We start from the raw sequence: 18,430 nt of genomic DNA, 5'->3' as shown, positions 1-18,430 counted from the left end.
AAGGCTTCTCCGGGAATTAGTCAGGATGTGCCTGCCTTTTCTCAGGCTAGGCAGTGTTGCGAGCAGGAAAATTGCCCCAATCTAGGGATATTCAGGATGAACTGTGGTGTGTAGTTTCTGGTATGGCTGGAGACCTAAAGAGTCCAAACACGAAGATCATGGCAGAGAGTGTGCTTACCTGATCTGTTCAGGGGTACTGAGCGTGCCATGTTTCCCTAGGTAAGGGCGCAAGGATAGCAGATTGTGTTAAAACTGTAAAATGAAATCTGATAGAAACCTTTCCGAAGTGATACTTAAAATGTTGCTGGTCCAGCTTCTTTTATACTGCGTGAAACAAAATTCATCTTGCTGTTGGTGTGGTGATAGTGCACAGCTGTTGTGTAGCATCTCTGTGCCAGATGTGCAAGTGTGTGGTGTTTACAGGTTCATTCTGATCTGGGGGGATGCTGGTTGTTTAAAGGCATGGTTGTCATTTACTAAGATACTCGTTTTCTTCTTCTGACCCTTTACTCTCGTAGAGGAACATGTCAGCATTGCTGGTCAAAAGAACTGTGACAATCTACATTTTAAAGTCTTAAAGTGAGCAGGTGTTACACCTGATGGACTCACGGAGAGAAGAATGGCCAAAGCCTGACCATCCTGCTCGCCTGGAAGAAGTCAACTTTTGTTTTTTCCTGGCCAAATTATCTTCCACTGTTTTTAAAGTAGCACCACAGGCAGGTTGTCAAGCAGTGTAAAATGACTCTGTGGTGTCTTCTGGTGTCGGCAGACATCTCCAGGGCCCTAGATACTACACAGAGCTTTTTTCCAAGTTGTGGTGAAGAAAATTCTCATCAGAGAGAGGCTTTTTTTCACCTTCCATTGCTGATTAGAGATATTTTGGGGATGGTCGTGAAACCAGAAGGTGTTGGCAGAGCTGTAGGAAGGTGCTCTCAAGATAAAAACGTGAACGTGCTTGGACCTTATCCAGGGGCTGCCACCGCCTAGATAGTGGTGGGGGGAGCTGGTGAGGTGTCAGGGTGGGAGGGGAGAGGAGGCCACTGGTGACAGGGGACAGTGGCTGTCCTGGCAGGGGGACGAGCCAAAGCTGAAAGCTGGGTGTAAGGGGGAGGAGGCCGAGTAAGTTTTGAGGGGAAGGATAGGGAGAAGGGATGGAAAAAGGAGTTGTCAGAGTGGCCAGGGATGGGAAAACTAGTCAAGGGAGCAAAAGAGCAGATGTATTTGCAGGAAGGGAAGTGAATCTGCAGGAAGGGAAGTGAGAGAAGGAGAGATGGCGAGGAGGAGGAAAAGGAAAAGGGATGTTAAGCCCTTGGGAAGTGGAATAGAGAATAGAGACAATTTGCCAAACAGCAGCAGACGTGTGAAAAGAATATAACAGTTAGCCAGGATGGCTAAAAAGCATGGGAAAGCCAACTTGCTGGTGAGAACTGTAAATAGGAAGCTGATTAACAGCGTTGCACTCTGTACGGCATGTCTGCCTAATCGTGTCCCAGCTAGTTTGGTTTAGCCCAAGAAAGAATACCTCTTCAAGACAATGATTAAATGCCATTTGAAGTCAAGCATCCATTTAAAATTGCTTAAGCTTTCTCCAAATTTGGGGAAGGAAGATTCGTTGTGGGGGGGGAGGCTGAAAGTTCCACAGCGAGCATGGCGACATAGGTATTTTTGTGCTAGTTCGTGAGGCTAGTTTCTAGTAAGCTTTTCAAGGCTTACCTGGTCACTGCTGCTGGAAATACACCCTGAATAAGTGTGGTCTGTTTTAAAAGGAGGTGACAAAGATCATGGGATAACAGTGACTGGCTGATCACTTCAAGTGAGGAAGTCTTTTTATAACCTTAAATTCAAGTAGTGCTTTTTGTAAAATATTGTCGCTATTCTTAGTGGTATTCCTCTGTGTGTGTGTGTGTGTGCGCGTGTGCGCGTGTGCGCATTGTATTTCCCTTTTGTATCCCCAGAAGAAGGGGCGAATGCCTTTACTCAGGATCTGCATTCGATGCAGGAAGCAGAGAAAGACTCTGAATTAGTGAAAGACTACTTTATTATCATCAGGAAGTATTTATTAAAAAAGTCCTTGCAAAGCGAAGCTTGGATTACTGCTTGTCAAGGTTTTTTGGGAGTGAGGTTGCTTTCTGAAAAGGGTCTGTGCTTTCGATATCTGAAGGTTTTTCTTTATTTTTAAAAAAGCGTATTTTGATGTTTCTATGGATACATGTATTATGAATTGTGTACTTATATTGATTTAAAAAAAACAACACAAAGCATGTGCATTTTGGGGGGATTAGTGCTTAACTGTTGAAAACTGCCGTCTTAGGCTGACCAGAGGAGATTTGATCTGAAGTACAATTTCGTGTTTATTTGCATGCCTTGTAAACCGTAAGTCGTGATGGAGATGTGCCGGTAAGGGAATGACATTGAAGAGATCAGAGAACATAACTTTCTTACAATGCATTGTTTTGTATTTATTATGTCTCGTCTTTTATTTTTAGGTAACTTTGCTAGTACAGAAAACAACCAAGGTCACTTTCTTGAAACTCCAGAGGAAAAAGAGCTCTCAAATGAGAAATGTTATTTAGAGAGACATTCTATATATGAAAAAGCGGAAGACCAGCCAACAGAAGATATTGGCCAACATCCATGTCCACGTCTGGACAGGAAGCGTAAACACTCTGGTGAGAGAGTGCAAAATGATGGCAGCCAGCACGAAAACTTTATGGATGAACTGCAGGATGAAGTTATATCAAAGGCAAAAAAGAAGAAGATCTGCAAAGGTAAATAAGCATTTTCCTTTGGTCTCTCTCAAGGAATGTCTTGTGAAAGGAACGTCCCTTTGGCTTAATGTGTTTCCATTTATGAACTTGATAGTTACTAATGCGAGCACTGTCATTTCACTTAAAATTATATATATGTGTATATATATGTATATATATATATATGTATATATCTCTCTCTCAAAAAAAACCTTGGTATATAAGGGTAAAGCAGTAGTCATTGGACACTGTAGCCACAGCAGTGCAAGTTACTGTAGTGCATGTAACCCTTAATGAGCGAACCTTTAAAATGCATAGTGTGGTGGTAAAGCTGAGACTATATGCCCCGAAAGTGAAATGTAGCTTTTGTTTTAAGTTGAGGGGGCTTTTTGATTAATTTTTAGTTATTTTTCCATTAGATGACTGGCCTGAGAGGGAAATGACAAACAATTCCTCTAACCACTTAGAAGAGCCCAATTGTAATGAGGTGACCAACCTGAAGGTGTGCATTGAATTAACAGGGCTCCATCCCAAAAAGCAGCGTCACCTGCAGCATCTTAGGGAACTATGGGAGCAGCAGGTGTCACCAGAGAGATCCCCGTCCGGCAAGTTGGGCCGGCAAAGCAGGAAAGATTTAGCTGAGGCTGTTCAGCCAGAGGCCACTGCAAAGGTCAAAGACTTCACAGAAGAAAGGCACACCAAGAAAAGGTCAGAGGCCAAAAGCAATAGAAGTTGGTCTGAAGAGTCCCTCAAAACAAGTGACAATGAACAAGGTATGCAGAGACTACTAGGGAAACCAGCTGGCTTTAGCATTTACAGTGACGCATGCTGCCACCGATGTTAAGGAATTGTCGAGAGTTTTTTTAATTTTTTTAATTTTTTAATATATTTCTGTAGATGTCCATCTGTATAAGGACTGACAGCTCCACTATAAGAAATGCACTGTAGCTGATATTTGGCAGACAAGAAAATGTGTTTGTGTGTGTGTGTGTAACTGTATGTGTTCGTGTGTGTGTTTTGACTTTAAAACAGTCCTGTCATGGATATGTGGAAAAGAAGTTTATGTCTCTAGAAGAGATTTGGGGGGGCATTTAATGGAGGAATGGTTCTGAGTAAGGAAGAAAGCAAACAGGTTATTAGCTTGCATAAGAGTGTTTAACCACAACTGAGATTTGAGTGGGTATGACCTTCTGTAAAACAGTGTAAGTACTGCTAAGAGTTCTGTATCTCGGGAATCCAATGGCTCCATCACCCCTGGAACTGCTGAGTTTACCAGCCTTTTCTGAGGCACGCTTGCAGGAAAGAGGCTCATCCTCCTCTCCAAGAGGATGCCTTGCTGATTTGTCTTAGATGTCTCCTGTAAACCCCTTTGGCCCTCCTCCCCAATGTCCTGGCCCTACATGTGCACACAGAGGTCTTCCTGGTAGCTCTCTCCCAAGGGGGTCTCTTCCTCAAAGTACGTCAGCTTTCTTTGATTTGTGTCTGGCTGCTTTTCCCCCTCACTCCTCTTCCTCTTTGTCTCCTCTCCTGCCCAGTCCCTATCCTGGGGAAGTGCTTTGAGGCACTCTGTCAAATTCTTTCCCATGGGCAGGAAATGCTCCCGCCCCCCTGCTGCGCTGGCCTGCCCACCGGGGCGGCAATGCCGGCAGCCCCCGGCGCGTCCTCAGTTGTCTTTCCCACCTTCCTGCCACGTTAGCTGCTGTAACAACATTGGAGGACTGAAGGGGAATGCCAGCACGTGGTCCATGTGACTGGTCCTGCCCGGACGTCTGCTGCACCTTGCCATGAATCCCTGCCTCTTCTAAGCACAGTAGATAGTTTTCTTTAGGTTTTTCTAAACCTAAAAGCTGCAAATACTTTTTCCTTTCTTTTCTTCCTTCTTCTCTTCCTCTTAGCTCTCCCTCTGTCCCCAAATTGTCTGCCTGCTTTTTTAAGGAAAAGTTATTTCTGCGGAAGGGGAACTCTTGAGTCCAATGTTTGGACTCCTTCCTTCAGAGACCTGGGAACTTCGTCAAACTGATAACATTTCACCCTCAAGCTGGCTTTACCTGTAGTGTAGCTGAGACAACTTCAAGAGGAAGAAGCATAAGGAAAGTAGATCCTGTTGTCCCATGTCAGAATCTCTTAAGGAAAGCGTTGAATCCAGGTCATCCTGCGCTGGTGAGAATTTTCCAGGGTAACATCTCTGAAACGATAGCAGACAAAACTGTTGACTTCCTTTCTGTCCTAAAGATTCTCACCCATCTTTCCCCTCGGTAGGATTATTTGAGGGCAGAAAAACCCAAACTTTGATGCTTATTGATGGGGAAGGTTCTCCAAAAGAATTTGTGGAGCAGAAGATCAAAACTTACTTAAAAAGGAACTTTGACTCTTACCCCCTTGCTTTGTGTGCTGCCTTGGTGAGCATGGTATCAGCTCAAACATCCCTGCCCATCACCTGCTCCCCTTTGTACTTTCAGAAAGAGATACCTTGTAGAGATTAAAGGAGGGTCACTAACAAGAAGCTGCATTGTGTAAGGATGCTCTAGCTTTCCTCTGCATTGCCTCCCACGATAGCAATAGACTTCTCTAACACATGACCTCAGGAAAGAAAAAAAGGTGGCTCCCAATTTACGCACTGCTCCCAAAGACATTTAGATTCAGTCGCCCCATGGTTATGAAAAACCTTTTGGTTTTGGAAGCCTCTATAAAACCATAAACCTGACTAAATTATGCCTCGCCATCCATTATGCAGAGGCACTAGAGATCGTTCAGCTCACTTTGCTAACTCTCTTGCAACCCCATTGAAGTGTAAACCTTTGAATCTCCTTTTTCTTAATTCACTAGGATGAGGAATTTTTTCCCCGTTGTGTAACATTGTGCTCTCTGCATGAAATTTGCATAGGGAAGGAGATGTTTAGCTTTTCTTGTCCAGGAATAGTCCTCAAACTTTTAAGTGTGCCATTTCTTAGAAGGAATTTGTGGTATCTCGTTGCGGGAGGAATCATCTGTTGCAAGTGAAGCTGTCACTGAGCAATCGCCCCTTCTCTCCCCCAGTCTGTGCCCTGTGGCTGGATGACCAAGTGGTGACCTCTGGAGATGTCCTTAGCTGGACATCTCCTGGCTGTCACCTCCTTGGAGGGTCGTCCTTGAGGAGCAGAGCTACCAGACCTGGGATTTGCCTTGCCTAAAATTGTTTTGGGGCCCTGCCGCTTCCCGCTTTGGTGGTGACTTTGCCCGTTGCAGCTCTCCCAGGTGCAGCAGCTCCGCAAGCCCTTGGCGTGGTGATCCCTGCAAGCTTAGGGGATTGCACTGCTCGCCCAGCCCCGCGGCTAACACGGGAGCAGTGGCGGTCTCTCCTGGAGTCCCAGCTGAGCAATAACCTGGTGCTGCAGGCTGCAAGCGATGTAGTAGCTGGCCTCCTCTGATAGTCCCCCGGGGAGCTGCAGCCATTTATACGGGGAGAGGAGAAAACCCAGCAGTTCTGTTAATCGCTGCTGTGCAGGCAGCATGGAAACAAAAGCTGCGACGAAGAGCAGCCAGGAGGGCTCTGGCGCACCTGGAAAGCTGCCGCCTGCCCCTCGGAGCCGGGTACGGTTACAGCCAGCTCGGCGGCCGCCGGACTTGGCAGGCGGGAGCTGGCTGCCGGAGGATATGGGAGCCGAACAAGTGAGCATTCAGGCTGCACGGCAGCAGCCGCCGCTCTCCCCGCGGACCTCTCCGCCGGCCCAGCCCACGGGAGGAGAGGTAGAGCCTGCTTTGAGGCACGCTTGCCACAGCCCGCATCAGGCAGCGGCACGGCTTTGTCTTTGCACGGATATTTGGGGAGATTCCTGCCCGCTCTGTTTTTCTCCCCCCAGCTCCATATGTAGTGGTCAGAAAGATGGGGTGGGATTCAAGGATTAATCACTCCTCTCTTTTTGACCCGCATCTCTTGCGTTTCCCAGGCTGATGCTCATGCCTTTTCTGGATAGTGCCAGCCTCTTGCAACTTTATTGATCCCAAAGCTCCTGGGCATACAGTTGCTGCTCCTCATCTTGTAGCGGTGGTGTACGTTTAGCCTGGTGTCTACTGTCGTCACTGATGGTCAAAGCGCAGCACAGGTTTTGCAAAGCTTGCAGGCTGGAGTTCACATCTTGTGCAGTGATTAAACTTTTTTATTGTCTCATTCAGCATCCCCGAATGGGAAAGCCCACAGTTGTTTGAGATAAGCTTTTCTTTCTGTGATTTTTTCCCCTCCCCCCACCCTTTTTGTATTTTTGTCCTTCTCCAGACCTGTTTCTTCTCTATTCTTGTTTTTCTACATGCAGCGGTTTCTTCCTTCCCTTCGCACTCACCAGACTTCATTGCTGCTGCTTTCCATCTTCACAATTTTTTTCATAAGCGATTAAGGAGATAATGATGATACTTCTGTATTGGAATTGGGCTTTTTTGCTACTCCAATTAGGTTAGTTGGAAACAGGAGAATTAGAAACACTCTTCTTATTTCATGCTGTTTGCAGAGTTGGAAAGACAACCTTGCATCAGTAGGTTCAGTCTACAACTGGTGGAAGGGTTTTCTTCATGATTACAATGTCTAAAAACCAAAAGGACTGGATTCTTGCTGAACAGTGTGCACATCATATGTCCCATCAATTTGCTGACACCTGGTTGGCAAGCCATGTTATGCATCTTTTTCTAGAAAGTGGTTCTAAAGAACTTGAGGGTTTTCTGTTTTCATCTTTAATCTAGAAAGCCTTCTGCAGGTCATGTTCTCAGGTCTGTTTGAAAGGAGACAAAAGTGTGAGGCTGCCCACTAAGACGACTCCAGATTTTTATTTTTGTTTTATTTGTTTTTTGCTGGCCAGCTCTTGATTGAGTTTCTTGAATCAAGGTCTCTGCTCACTGGGCAGCCATGTGCTGTATTTGCTTCTGCCATCTCTTCTGTTCTGAAAGTAGCATCACTTCAGAGACTTCTTAGAGCAAAGGAGCCTATTTCAAGTGCTCTGAGTTTTTCTGCACCTTCCCTCAATGATATGGTATTGTCTGGATGAAGTGTCCCTTCCTTCCCAGCAGCCTTTAATTCATTTATTTTCTCCAAAGGAGTTGGTTCTGAGGTCACCTCAATTCTCTGCTCAGGGGAAATTCAGACTATAAAAAGTCAACTTTTCTTGTTCTTGTTTTGTTGTAAACCTGCTTGCGCTCTGGAAAAAAATAACCATGCTTTTTGCATGTGGCCCAGATTGTGAGACTCAGCTTTTACCGCATGAATCTGTGGAGAAAACCCAGTCCTGTGAGTATTCTGCAAAGGGCTGTGAAGCACTGGCTTTTTCTGGTCCGAGGCGTTCCACTACCTTACAGCCTCACGGTGCAGCTAGTCAGTGTCCTCTGGAAAACATAACCACTTGCTTTTTCTGTGAAATATCTGTACCTTTTGATAGAGAGTTTGCACAGGACTTCTGCAGCCATAGCTCCTTAAGTAGCCATTGTTTTCTTTTTTTTTTCTTTTTTTTTTTAAAGTAAAAATGCTACAAAAGAGATGCCTGCTATCTTATTGCTATCTTAAGTGCTAAGCTCAAAATTCCTCAGTGCTGTCCCATTAAGACCTCTTCCCTGCGACTATTTCTTTCTCTTTTCCCTCCTCCCCCTACAATTCATGTATCTGCCCTGAACTTAAGCCTGGAAAAGGCAGAAAAGCCCAGTAGGGCCCAGGATGAGGGAGAAGTTGGTTCCCGTTCAGATAAGGCAGTTCCAGGTAAGGAAATGCGTTTTCCCAAAGCGAGGAAATTCGGTTGCGGCTTTCCGCTCTGCCGTTGCAGGTTGGCTGTCACAGTGCAGAGCTGGCACAGCACTGCACTGTATGGCCCTCGCAGTACCCAGGCACCGGTTGCAGAGAATTTTATTTAGTGATTTTTATCAGACTGTTACAACTATTAACTTACATAACGTAACTTGCAAGATGCTATTTACAATTTGAATGTGGAACACTTAAAATATTAATGATTTGAAAATGTAATTGGTAGATCTCTTAAGCAGTCGAGGAGCTTGTGTTAAGTGCTAGCAATATGTTTTCCTTTTAACACACCATGCAACGTGTAATGCCTTTCCTTCCTATTTAGGCTTGCCTGTATTCCCAGTGTCTCCGCACATGAAGAGCCTTTCATCCACCAATGCAAACAGCAAAAGGCAGGCTCAGCCAAGCTGTACTCCAGCCTCGAGGTTGGCTGCCAAACAGCAGAAAATTAAAGAAAGCCGGAAGACAGATGGGCTGTACACAGATGAAGAGGAGGATTTCCAACCTGCATCTCTGCTGCAGAAATACACTGAGTGTGAGAAGCCATCAGGGAAACGGCAGTGTAAAACAAAACACTTGGCACTGCAGGAGAGGAGAAGGAGGTCATCTCTGACAGGGGATGACACCACAGATATCGAAAATGCTGAAGATAAGGTATCTTTATTTAGACTTAATTGTCCACTAGCATCACTGAATGCAGAGCCAGCCTGCTTAAAACTAACRTGCTGTCATGCAGAGTAGCAGTGATTTCTTCGAATTTTCCTGTGTGTGGTTTGCACATTTTTAATTTGCTTCTCTTAACCTGCCTGAGTTTAAGCCGCTATTGCAGGTATTGAGGAATCTTGCATTTTAAGAGCAATAGTAGACGTTTCTTAAGAAAATTAAACGCGAGTAGAAAACTGTAATTCTTGGCTGGCAAAATGTAACCCCATCGCTGTACTGTAAAAGCAAGGAGGGAACAGGAAAATTCCAATAACGATGCTTTTGACAGGTCACGGTAATGAGGAAAATCAGGAAGCGACCGGAGCCTACTTCAGACTGTGACTCCTCGCCAGCCAAGCCGTACGAGCAGAAGCTGTATGAGCGCCTCCAGCAGACCCCCTCATTGCTACCTGTGCCCCAGCCCGCACAGCTGCAGCTGGCGAGCCTCCCTCAGGAGACCACCCCGAGCCGCCCCATGCCGCCCGAAGCGCGGAGGCTTATTGTCAATAAGAATGCGGGGGAAACGCTCCTGCAACGGGCAGCCCGCCTGGGATACGAGGTAAGGCACCTTTCCGGGTACCCTCAGTTAGGATGCGGGGGCTGTGCCTTCGCCTTAGTCATGTACATGATGTGTTTTTTCTGGAAGTCACTTTTGAGGTGCCAGGCTGTGCGATCGGAGCGTGCTGCGGGAGTTCCCAGGTAGTGCCTTGCTGGGCACGAGGAAGATGCTGGGACACCCGCGGTGGGGTGACCGCAGGAGGCCGGACTGTCTGGGAGCAATGGGGTTTTTTGTTTGTTTTGCTTTTTTGCAGATGTAAAATTACAAACCTTCTTTCTAGTTGTGCACATGGGAATTTTGAGAATTGGAAGTTTTGAGTTTGGTCTTTGAATTTTTGCATGTTCCCCTTCTCCTAATACATCTCCTTCCGAGTTCCTCCAGGTCTTGTGGCAGGTCGCTGTGGGAGTGTGTCCCAGCTGCTGTTAGGGCAGCCGGGAGGGAAATGTAGGGTAAGCAGCATCCTGAATGCACAAGCAAAGGGTAAGGTTTTATAAGTAATGCTCACTTCTGTTTAAACATAAACCATCTGCAAACAGAATGATACATAKATATGTTTTTGGTCTGTATGGTGATCTTTAATGAGCCATATGATTTTTGCTTTTGTTATTTGTGAAGAGCATGTAGTTTAGAAGAATTTTATATTTTGTTTGTGGGTGTTTTTTTTTTTTCTCCTCCGTGGGACACAGACTGTAAAGCTTAATGTGCCCTCTTGCGTGCTCAAGTGCATCACAGGAGCACTCTGAATGTTTTATGCTTCAAGTCTGGAGCTTCCCGGCATAGCTGGAACAATGTTGTCTAATGAAACAGACCTCCTGTTGCTACAAAAATCAGTAATTGATGAATCCACCAGCTCTGTTGGCTTGTGGCATGCTTTTATTTGGGAAATACGGGCTTCTAGGTATGAGCATCGTTGTTGTTCCTTAACTTTAGATCTTGCAAAGAAGTGTTTTGTTGCTGAGAGTGATTACTGATTTGCCAGAGATCAGTCCCTGACTTCAGTCCCAACACAAAGTTTGCCTTGGCTGGAAGAGGACCAGTTTGACCTCAGAGTGGGGTTTGCACCCCGCTTTGGAAGACTGAATCAGCCCAGGCCTCGGTGGAGGCCTGTCTGACCTCAAAGACCCATTGAAACCTTGAAATACTCTTTTCTATAGTTGGAGAGCTTAGCCTGGAGGGAAGCCTTCTCCAGCGTTGGGAGGCAGGATTTGTCTGGAAAGGTTTTGTTTACCCTAGACAAAGGCTTGTGCTAACTCGGGGCTCTTTCTGCTCTAGTGAGGAGGAGGAGAAGTCGTTGTTACAACGTTGCCATGGTAATCTTCATAATTTACATGATTTAATTTCCTATGGATCTAAAATTTCCCATGGATCTAAAATAGGAGCGTACGTGTGCCCCAGACTGTCGGCGTGAATTTTCTTCCTGCGTGGTATCTGTAGCTGGGATGACTGTTGGGATGTAGCAGGCTGCACAGGGACCCTTGTGTCTGCGCCCGATGTAGCCCACTGAGGTCAAAGGGAGGACTCGCAGCTCCAAAACTTGCTTACAGACAGGTGTCTTGCTCAAACAGGGATTGAGGACTCTTGGATTGCTTTGCTGGCAGAGGGAGCTATCTGCAGCAGCGGCTGTTGGTCACAGAAAGCCAGGGATATCTGAGCTCGCCAAGGCGAAGGTCCTGAAGCCTGTGGATAACCTTGTGCTCTTGCCACACATTCTCATCGTGATTTGATTAGGGGTTTTAATTTTTGATCACAAGGGCAGTCCTTTAGCAGCTGACTTGAATTCATCCAAAAGCGCAAGTGAACAACACTTTTTTAATATGCTTAAATACTCAAATTGSTTGCCTTGATTATTAGGCCAAACTAAAAGTATCAACAGGGATTCTGTTACTGACCGAGTGCAAGGCGGGAGAAAGTGGGACAATGGGAAGAGGCTGGTGTGTGTGAGCTGTGGTTGTGATTTGGCATCGGCAGTGTCTTTCAAGGACTGGAGTAGTGGGTGGTCACACCACCCTGTCAGAATTTAATTTGGCCTGTGGTCAACTGTGATAGTTTGGTCAGCCATGGAAACTGTGTAGTGGTGTGAGGTTTTTTTTTTTTTCCTGTTTTTTTTTTTTCTTTTTTTCCCCCCTCCCTCTAGCAAGCAGCCAGCTGCAATTAGTAGAAAGCTGAATTCTGTTGTTCTCTGGAAAGATTCTAGGAGCAGGGCTGGAAAAATTGAAGTATTCAAGAAGTTACAAATTCCTCTTAAAAAAAAGGTGGGGGGGAGGAAAAGGGCTGCTGGGTGAAGCTGATTGGCTGGAGTGTGAACTGCGGCACCTGCACACGCCTCTTTCCTGCCATCCCTGTTGGCATCCCCTGTGCAACGCAAGCTCTGCATTGCATGTGGGGGCTTTTTGCTGCTGCCCTGGGCAATAGCAGGCACCCTCGCGGCCCCTCCGCCAGCCACACGCAGGCTCCTCTGGCTCAGGAGGGGTGGCCGACAGCACGGCTTGCAAAAGGAGGCTAAAGTAATTCCCCCCTTCGTGGGTAATATTCCCAGCCTCTCTTTTCCCCCCGAGCTGCTTCCCATGAGTGACGAGCTGCATTTATCGCTCCCAGACCCACGGAGAGCCCAAATGCTGCTAGCTCAGCTGCCTCTGCCCCACTCTTAATTGCACGGTGCGAAAGTGCCCCAGATAGTTAGGGGGGAATGTAGTGGTCATTTTGTGCGTAAAAGCTGACGTGAGCGTGAAACATCAAAGGACAAACATGGCCTGCGTCTAGTCAGATAAATTGCATGGCTGCAGCTAATGAGGCTACTCGAAGACAGTATGGCAAATGGTCTTCTGCTCTGGAAATCCATATGGTCTGAGCAAAGCCCCACCGAAGATGTTGGAAAGCTCTGCGTTTTCTTCACTAGACTTCTGCGTCAGGTCTTGCTTAATCAGGATATTAGCAGCCCATTGCAATGTATGTTCACTCTTGAATCCATTATGTTTTCTCCATTTGAAACAAATGACTTGAGATAATAGTAGTCTTAAAACTGTAATTTACTTTTTGTGGAGGGAGAAAAAGGAGGGAGAATTATAGGGAGTATAAAGTCTTTAAAAAAAAAATTACAGAAGGCTTGCGTAATGAATTTGATGCGAGAGGAAGCACTGGTTGTCTTTGTGCTGCTTGGTGCTTTTTTAGACAGTGTTTGGACTTGGAAAGTTTTTTACTCTTTGGGAATTTGGGACTAAGTCCTGCCTGGAAAGGCAGTGAAATCAGAGGCATGCATGGTGTATGATAGGGGTGGAGGAAACATGTTGTTTGTTTCCAGGGGGGGTTAAAAACTCATAAAGACAGGGGATATTCAGGCAGGGGGAGAGGTCTCAGCCTGGTGCAAGGGTCTGGCTCAGGGTCCCCTGCAGCGGCAGAGCCGGAGCTCCCGAACAGCCTCCTGCCTGCGCGCGGCTCCTCGTCTGCTCCTGTGGGACTCCCCCCCACCCCGGGAGGGGACGAGCGTTGCCTCTGTGGTTTGGCATGGCGCTGCGGGGGAGAGGGATGCACTCGAGTTATAACATCTTGCCCACGGGGCTCGTTTTGCGGCTGGGCAGAGAGGAGGAGCGCTTATTATTATTGCTAGGATGTGCACCGAGGGCATGCGATCTGTGCAGGGAAAATGCACGGGGAAAGGGGCAAGGCTTTCCTGCAAAACGTGGGTGGGAGAGCCCGTCTTGCGGGGCTGGCGCATGTTACTGAAGTGGAGTGGCACCCCTTAGCAGATCAACCCTTGGCATGCATAGTTGCACGCGCCTTTTAATGATACTGTTTGCAATTTGGCTAACGAACGGCAGGCAGCAGAAGCGGCGGTGGCATGGATCTCGCTGGTGACGTGCTAGCTTGACTCTTCGGATTAACTCAGAGTGATTTTCAGATTGCTGGTTTAAATGGAGCACCTGAATGGACATAAATTGCCCCATGGCAGTTTTGCAGCTTTTTTCTAACGTTAGAGGGAGATGCTTACGGAACCAAAGAGTGTTTGTGGCACCACATGTTCCTATATTCAGCAATGATGGCTAATTTTTTTGTAAATTGAATAAATCATGTTAAAAAAAGTTAATGAGGCATTTAATTAATTAACAATGTAGACTTTTATGGTCTTTATGGTTACATTTTGTGGTTAATGACATTCTTCTTATAGCCTCTTAACATAGAATTGCCCAACAGAATTAGCTTTTTCGTCCAGTAGTAGGTATTCTGCCCTAGAACGAGCCTTTCCGTATTATAAAAATAGATGAAAGTTCTTTTTTTTGTTTTGAGTTTCAGAATCTATTTTAAATAGTAACTGCGGGTTGAAAGTGGAGCCGAGCACAACAGCCGCTTCTGCTACCTATATCCCTCAGCTCACCGGCCTCATGGGGTGGTCTGGCTTTGAAGGAAAATCCGTACCTGCAGGGTGTAATTTCACACAGCCCTTTCTTGCAGTTTGGCAAAGGCTCAGGGTAAAGAGTGACCCTTTCAGACCACTTTTTGGCCTTGCGGGTGATTAGCGGGGGCGTGAAAAGCCCTTGTTTGGCGAGACGTGTGACTGTTGGGATCCTGGGTTAAACTGATCCGTGCATCAGCTGCAAGTGGTTGCTGCACTTGATCCCGGCATCAGGTGACCAGGTTGCTTTCCGTGCCTGGGACAGACAGCTCATTAGCTTGCTGTTCTCCACTTTAGTCTGGTTAGTGAGGGCCTGCTAAAAGAACAGCTTCATGCTGTATCCTAGATACCAATTCTCAGGTCAGGTATACCGAGAGCACAGATTATTGTGGGCTTTCCGGTAGATTTTGAAACAGGGAGAATAAATGCATCGCACGCAGCATTTATTTTATTCTTTTGTTTTGACAAAGCAAACAGGCTCCCCCGAGCGCACGCTGCTTTGTGAGAGAAGTGCGGTGGTTCACAGGAATATTGCTTAACCTTTGAAGGTAGCAAATGCAAAATTAATGGCTTGCAGCTGATCGTGGAACGTGCGGGCTATTTTATACCTACAGCGTCATCTAAAATGCTTTTTCGCATCTGACACAAACTGAGGAAGACTTGCACCAGCCCAAATTTTTGGTTGAGTGATGGAGCAGTCATTGTTTCAAGGCTGTGCGGCAGCATAGCGCCAAGTCTGGCCTAGGCTCTCAAGCATGGCACATTTGACTGGAAGATGAATTGTGTTAAATTCACATGGCTTCCCACGGCGATAGGGTAGTTATTGGAACTTGGCATCTGGCTTCAGTTCTGCATGCAGGAAATCAGTGTGGGTGAAAATGGGATTTCCCTCATCTTGATAGAGCTAGGCTTTTTTTGTTTTCCGGTAGCAAACTGTCCTTTGAGCGTCTTAAATGTGTTTTGTTTTGGGTCATGTGTTTTTTTTCTTTTTAAAATTAAACCGACATTGGCTGTGCTACTGTTGCGCTTGCAGTGTTTTGTGCTTTAAAAAAAAAAAAAAAAAGCAAATGTAAGAGTGAAACCTTTCTACTAGTTTTACATATGGAAGTTTTGAAAAGTGGAAGCTGTAAGTTATTTTTTTCTGTGAAATTTGCATGTTCCCCCTCTCTTACTACGATTGCTAACATTAGAGACTGTGGGAAAATCTCTTTACAGGATGCAGGCTCAGTACAGCTTGGTCCAACAGTCTGCTCATGAGAAATTGTGGTCTCTGCTATGTCTCCTGAAGAAATACAACTTTAAACACCTTCGCCTTTTCTTTTCCTTTTGATTGTCCCTTCCGGAAGAGGAATAACTTTTGCATATTTTACAGATTTTGTTTGTTTTGCCTTTTTTTCTTTCTCTCTAAACGAAGAAAAATCCGTGCATCTCCGCAGTAGCAAATTAACTTGATGTATCTGTTTTTCCTCCTCTCCTATTTCCAGGAAGTGGTTCTGTATTGTTTGGAAAACAAGATCTGTGATGTAAATCATCGTGACAACGCCGGTTATTGTGCCCTGCATGAGGCCTGCGCCAGAGGCTGGCTGAGCATCGTGCGACACCTCCTCGAGTACGGGGCTGACGTGAACTGCAGCGCGCAGGATGGGACCAGGTTAGCAACAGCGCCGTCACTAAGATTAAGCAGCCTGAGCTCTGCCGCGTGCCAGCAGAGCCGCGCGCGGCCGTGGAAATGTCACCAGGACGCGAGATTAGCTCCTTCTGCGATAGCAATTAAAGGAAGCGCCTCTTCCCTCCCTCTCTGCCGCTTCTTTATCCTCCTCCTACCCCCGAAGAAAACCCCCACAAAACCCCCACAAGCTGGTAACGCTGCCTCAGTCCATCTGCTTGGTGGCCTCTGGCCGGCTGGTCCTTGGACAGGAAGGTTCAGGGCTGGGTAAACTCCTCCTCTCTCAGATTAATAAAGCGGGTGGCACGTTTTTGTTGTGACTTGAGATTAATGTGATTTTTTTTTTTTTTTTTTGGTGTGTTTGTGAAATTCCCAACTGAACAGCGGGAAGGAATGACACTGAGAGCTGCAGCCCTATTTGTATACGTGCCAGGTCCTTTTAGTTGTGCCAAAAGAGTGGTGTTTGCCTCGGTAGTAGTGTTACTTTTCAGAGCACTTCAGGCTTTTGCTGTGATTGGGTGTGTGAGTTCTCTGTGTATTACATGAAAGTGTTGAGTTGCTTAATTGTTAGCTGCATCTGCTCGGTTGTGGTTGTTTTTTTTTTTTGGACTTGATTTTTTTTTTTTTATGCTGATGTTGGCTTTTTGTTTTCTTTCGCACAATACTAGGGATGCTTAGTTCCTGTACTGGGCATAAGAGATATTGAGCTTTTTTTTGCTTTGTGGATACAGACGATGCTACTCTGCATCTTTTTTAAGCTTTCTTGTGTATAACCTAATTTAAAAAAAAGTCTTTATCCGATTTTTAAATATCTCTCTGACCATCTCTGCGGGGCTGACCTTGGGATAACTTTTCCTCTGTAAATGCAGAACCTTATTCAATCTATTTATTTTGGGGGCAGGTCACTTTGTATTCTGTGAAGCTCCTGCAGCTTGTTATCTTTAATGGTTTATCACATTCACTATCATCATCCAAATAGCCAGGGAGGTAAAATTAGCATCACTAAGAGTCTYCCTCTTTTGTTTTTAAACTCTTTATTTATCAACTTGGGAAGGGAGGAGTCAGGAAAACAAAGTCCCAAGAGGTCTGGTGAAGATGGTCCATTAGAAGTTCATGATGGTCAGTCGTTACCAGCCCATCACTGCAGAAAGGAAATGTTTCTGGAGAAACATTGAAACTATGGTTGAATTGTCAGATTCCTTCCCCATCAGCCCTTTCTTTAAAATGAACAAAAAGGGAAGAGAGGGAGAAGTCTTAACTATCTAGACTGATGAGAAACAGCACTGCATTTTCTGCTTTCTCAAACTTTAAATACATGACCTATGCAATAGCAATGAGTTGCCATAAAAAGAATCCTAAATTATTTTTGTTTCACTTGGCAGAACAACCTGTGTAAGAAAAATAACCCCAAAAAGTTTCTGAACAGTTTTAAGCACCTAGTTCAGAGTCCACCTTTGATTTCAGCTCACAGATGGAGTTGATTTCAAGAAAGAAACTTGGCTTGTAGATCCTGAGAAGCTGTTTTGGGGAAAATGCATCTTAGAAATAAACATAATAATAATCTGATCATAGATGGTAATGTCAGAACTCAGCTTGTGGTTCCCTTTGTTTTTTGATGGCAGACTTAATTTCTTGAAAAGCTGCCCAACGGACAGTGTGAATCCAAAACACATCTAATATACAGATGAAAGATGGTATAGTTGCCCAGAATTTAGCAGGATAGAGAACAGAGGCTTCTATAAGGAACTTCAGATCAGCATTATCCCCTGCCTTTTGGTATGGCCAGACTTCAGTATCTCAGTGGAATAAATTGTGACATTCATAAGACAAATCCCATTTCTCTCTTGGAGCCTTAATAAGTTTTTCTCCTTTTAGCTTTTAGGGGGAAGGAAATAAGCGTCAGTCTTCCTCAACTCCTTTGCTTTTTTTAATTGGAATTCCTGAACCTGTTACCCACTTGGAAAGATATCCAGATTTTTAATAATAAAAACGCCTCGTGTCCCTCCCCTGCTTTTTTAACGACACTGAATATGCCTTATTGTCCCCTCTGCCACCTCCACTAGCCAAAGACATTTTTGGTTGTGATGGAAGTTCTCAAGTTTCTAGACAGTAATAACTAACTTATTTAGGCAGTCAATTTAAATCCTTGAAGACCTGTGATGTAACTGCATATGCCATTTTTGTTAGTGTGGCAATCTTGGCTTTCAGTTTGATCCCAGCTTCCTGAAGTTGAGATCTGCGTTGCTTAAAGCGACCTGGTGGGAGATGCCCTCTCACTCCTCCTCCTTTGGTGATGTCTGTTATTTACCTATATCGCTGGTCTAGCTTATGTGCAGCGAGCAGTAGATAGGTTAGAATTTCAGCCTCCGAATAGGCACTATCAGAAATCTCGGCAAAGTCCAGAAACCCCCAAGCAAATAAAAAACCAAACAAACCCAAAGCACAAAATTGTAGTGAAATGGAAATGAGGCAGCGGTGTTTTGGTGGTGGAGGTATTGTGCGGCCGCTCTTCCCCCCTGGTTTGGTGCTGCCGCTCTGCCCGTGCACCTAATACTTCCTGCGGAGCACAGTCTCCTTCTGTTGGCCCCTTTCACAGCGCATCTGGCCCTGGCTAAAC

The 18,430-nt window shown here is 45.5% G+C and overlaps 1 protein-coding gene across 6 annotated transcripts in view; it reads left to right on the top strand.

Annotated features, from left to right (window-relative positions):
- The window catches only part of BCOR (BCL6 corepressor), a 55,675-nt gene that overhangs the window by 29,095 nt on the left and 8,150 nt on the right, over positions 1-18,430 (top strand). For 2 of the 6 annotated variants that reach the window (XM_026072785.1, XM_026072786.1), the window contains 5 exons: positions 2,487-2,768; positions 3,269-3,520; positions 8,825-9,153; positions 9,491-9,760; positions 15,632-15,798. In XM_026072785.1, the coding sequence (XP_025928570.1) occupies positions 2,487-2,768; positions 3,269-3,520; positions 8,825-9,153; positions 9,491-9,760; positions 15,632-15,798 (1,300 nt within the window). Of the gene's footprint in view, positions 1-2,486; positions 2,769-3,166; positions 3,521-8,824; positions 9,154-9,490; positions 9,761-15,631; positions 15,799-18,430 lie in introns of all 6 variants that reach the window. The other 4 variants (XM_026072783.1, XM_026072784.1, XM_026072787.1 and 1 more) reach the window with 2 other exon arrangements.

This window comes from Apteryx rowi, unplaced genomic scaffold (assembly GCF_003343035.1).
Source record: "Apteryx rowi isolate R43461 unplaced genomic scaffold, aptRow1 scaffold_350, whole genome shotgun sequence".
NCBI classification, from domain to species: Eukaryota; Metazoa; Chordata; class Aves; order Apterygiformes; family Apterygidae; genus Apteryx; species Apteryx rowi.
This window is presented reverse-complemented; position numbering and strand designations above follow the sequence as displayed.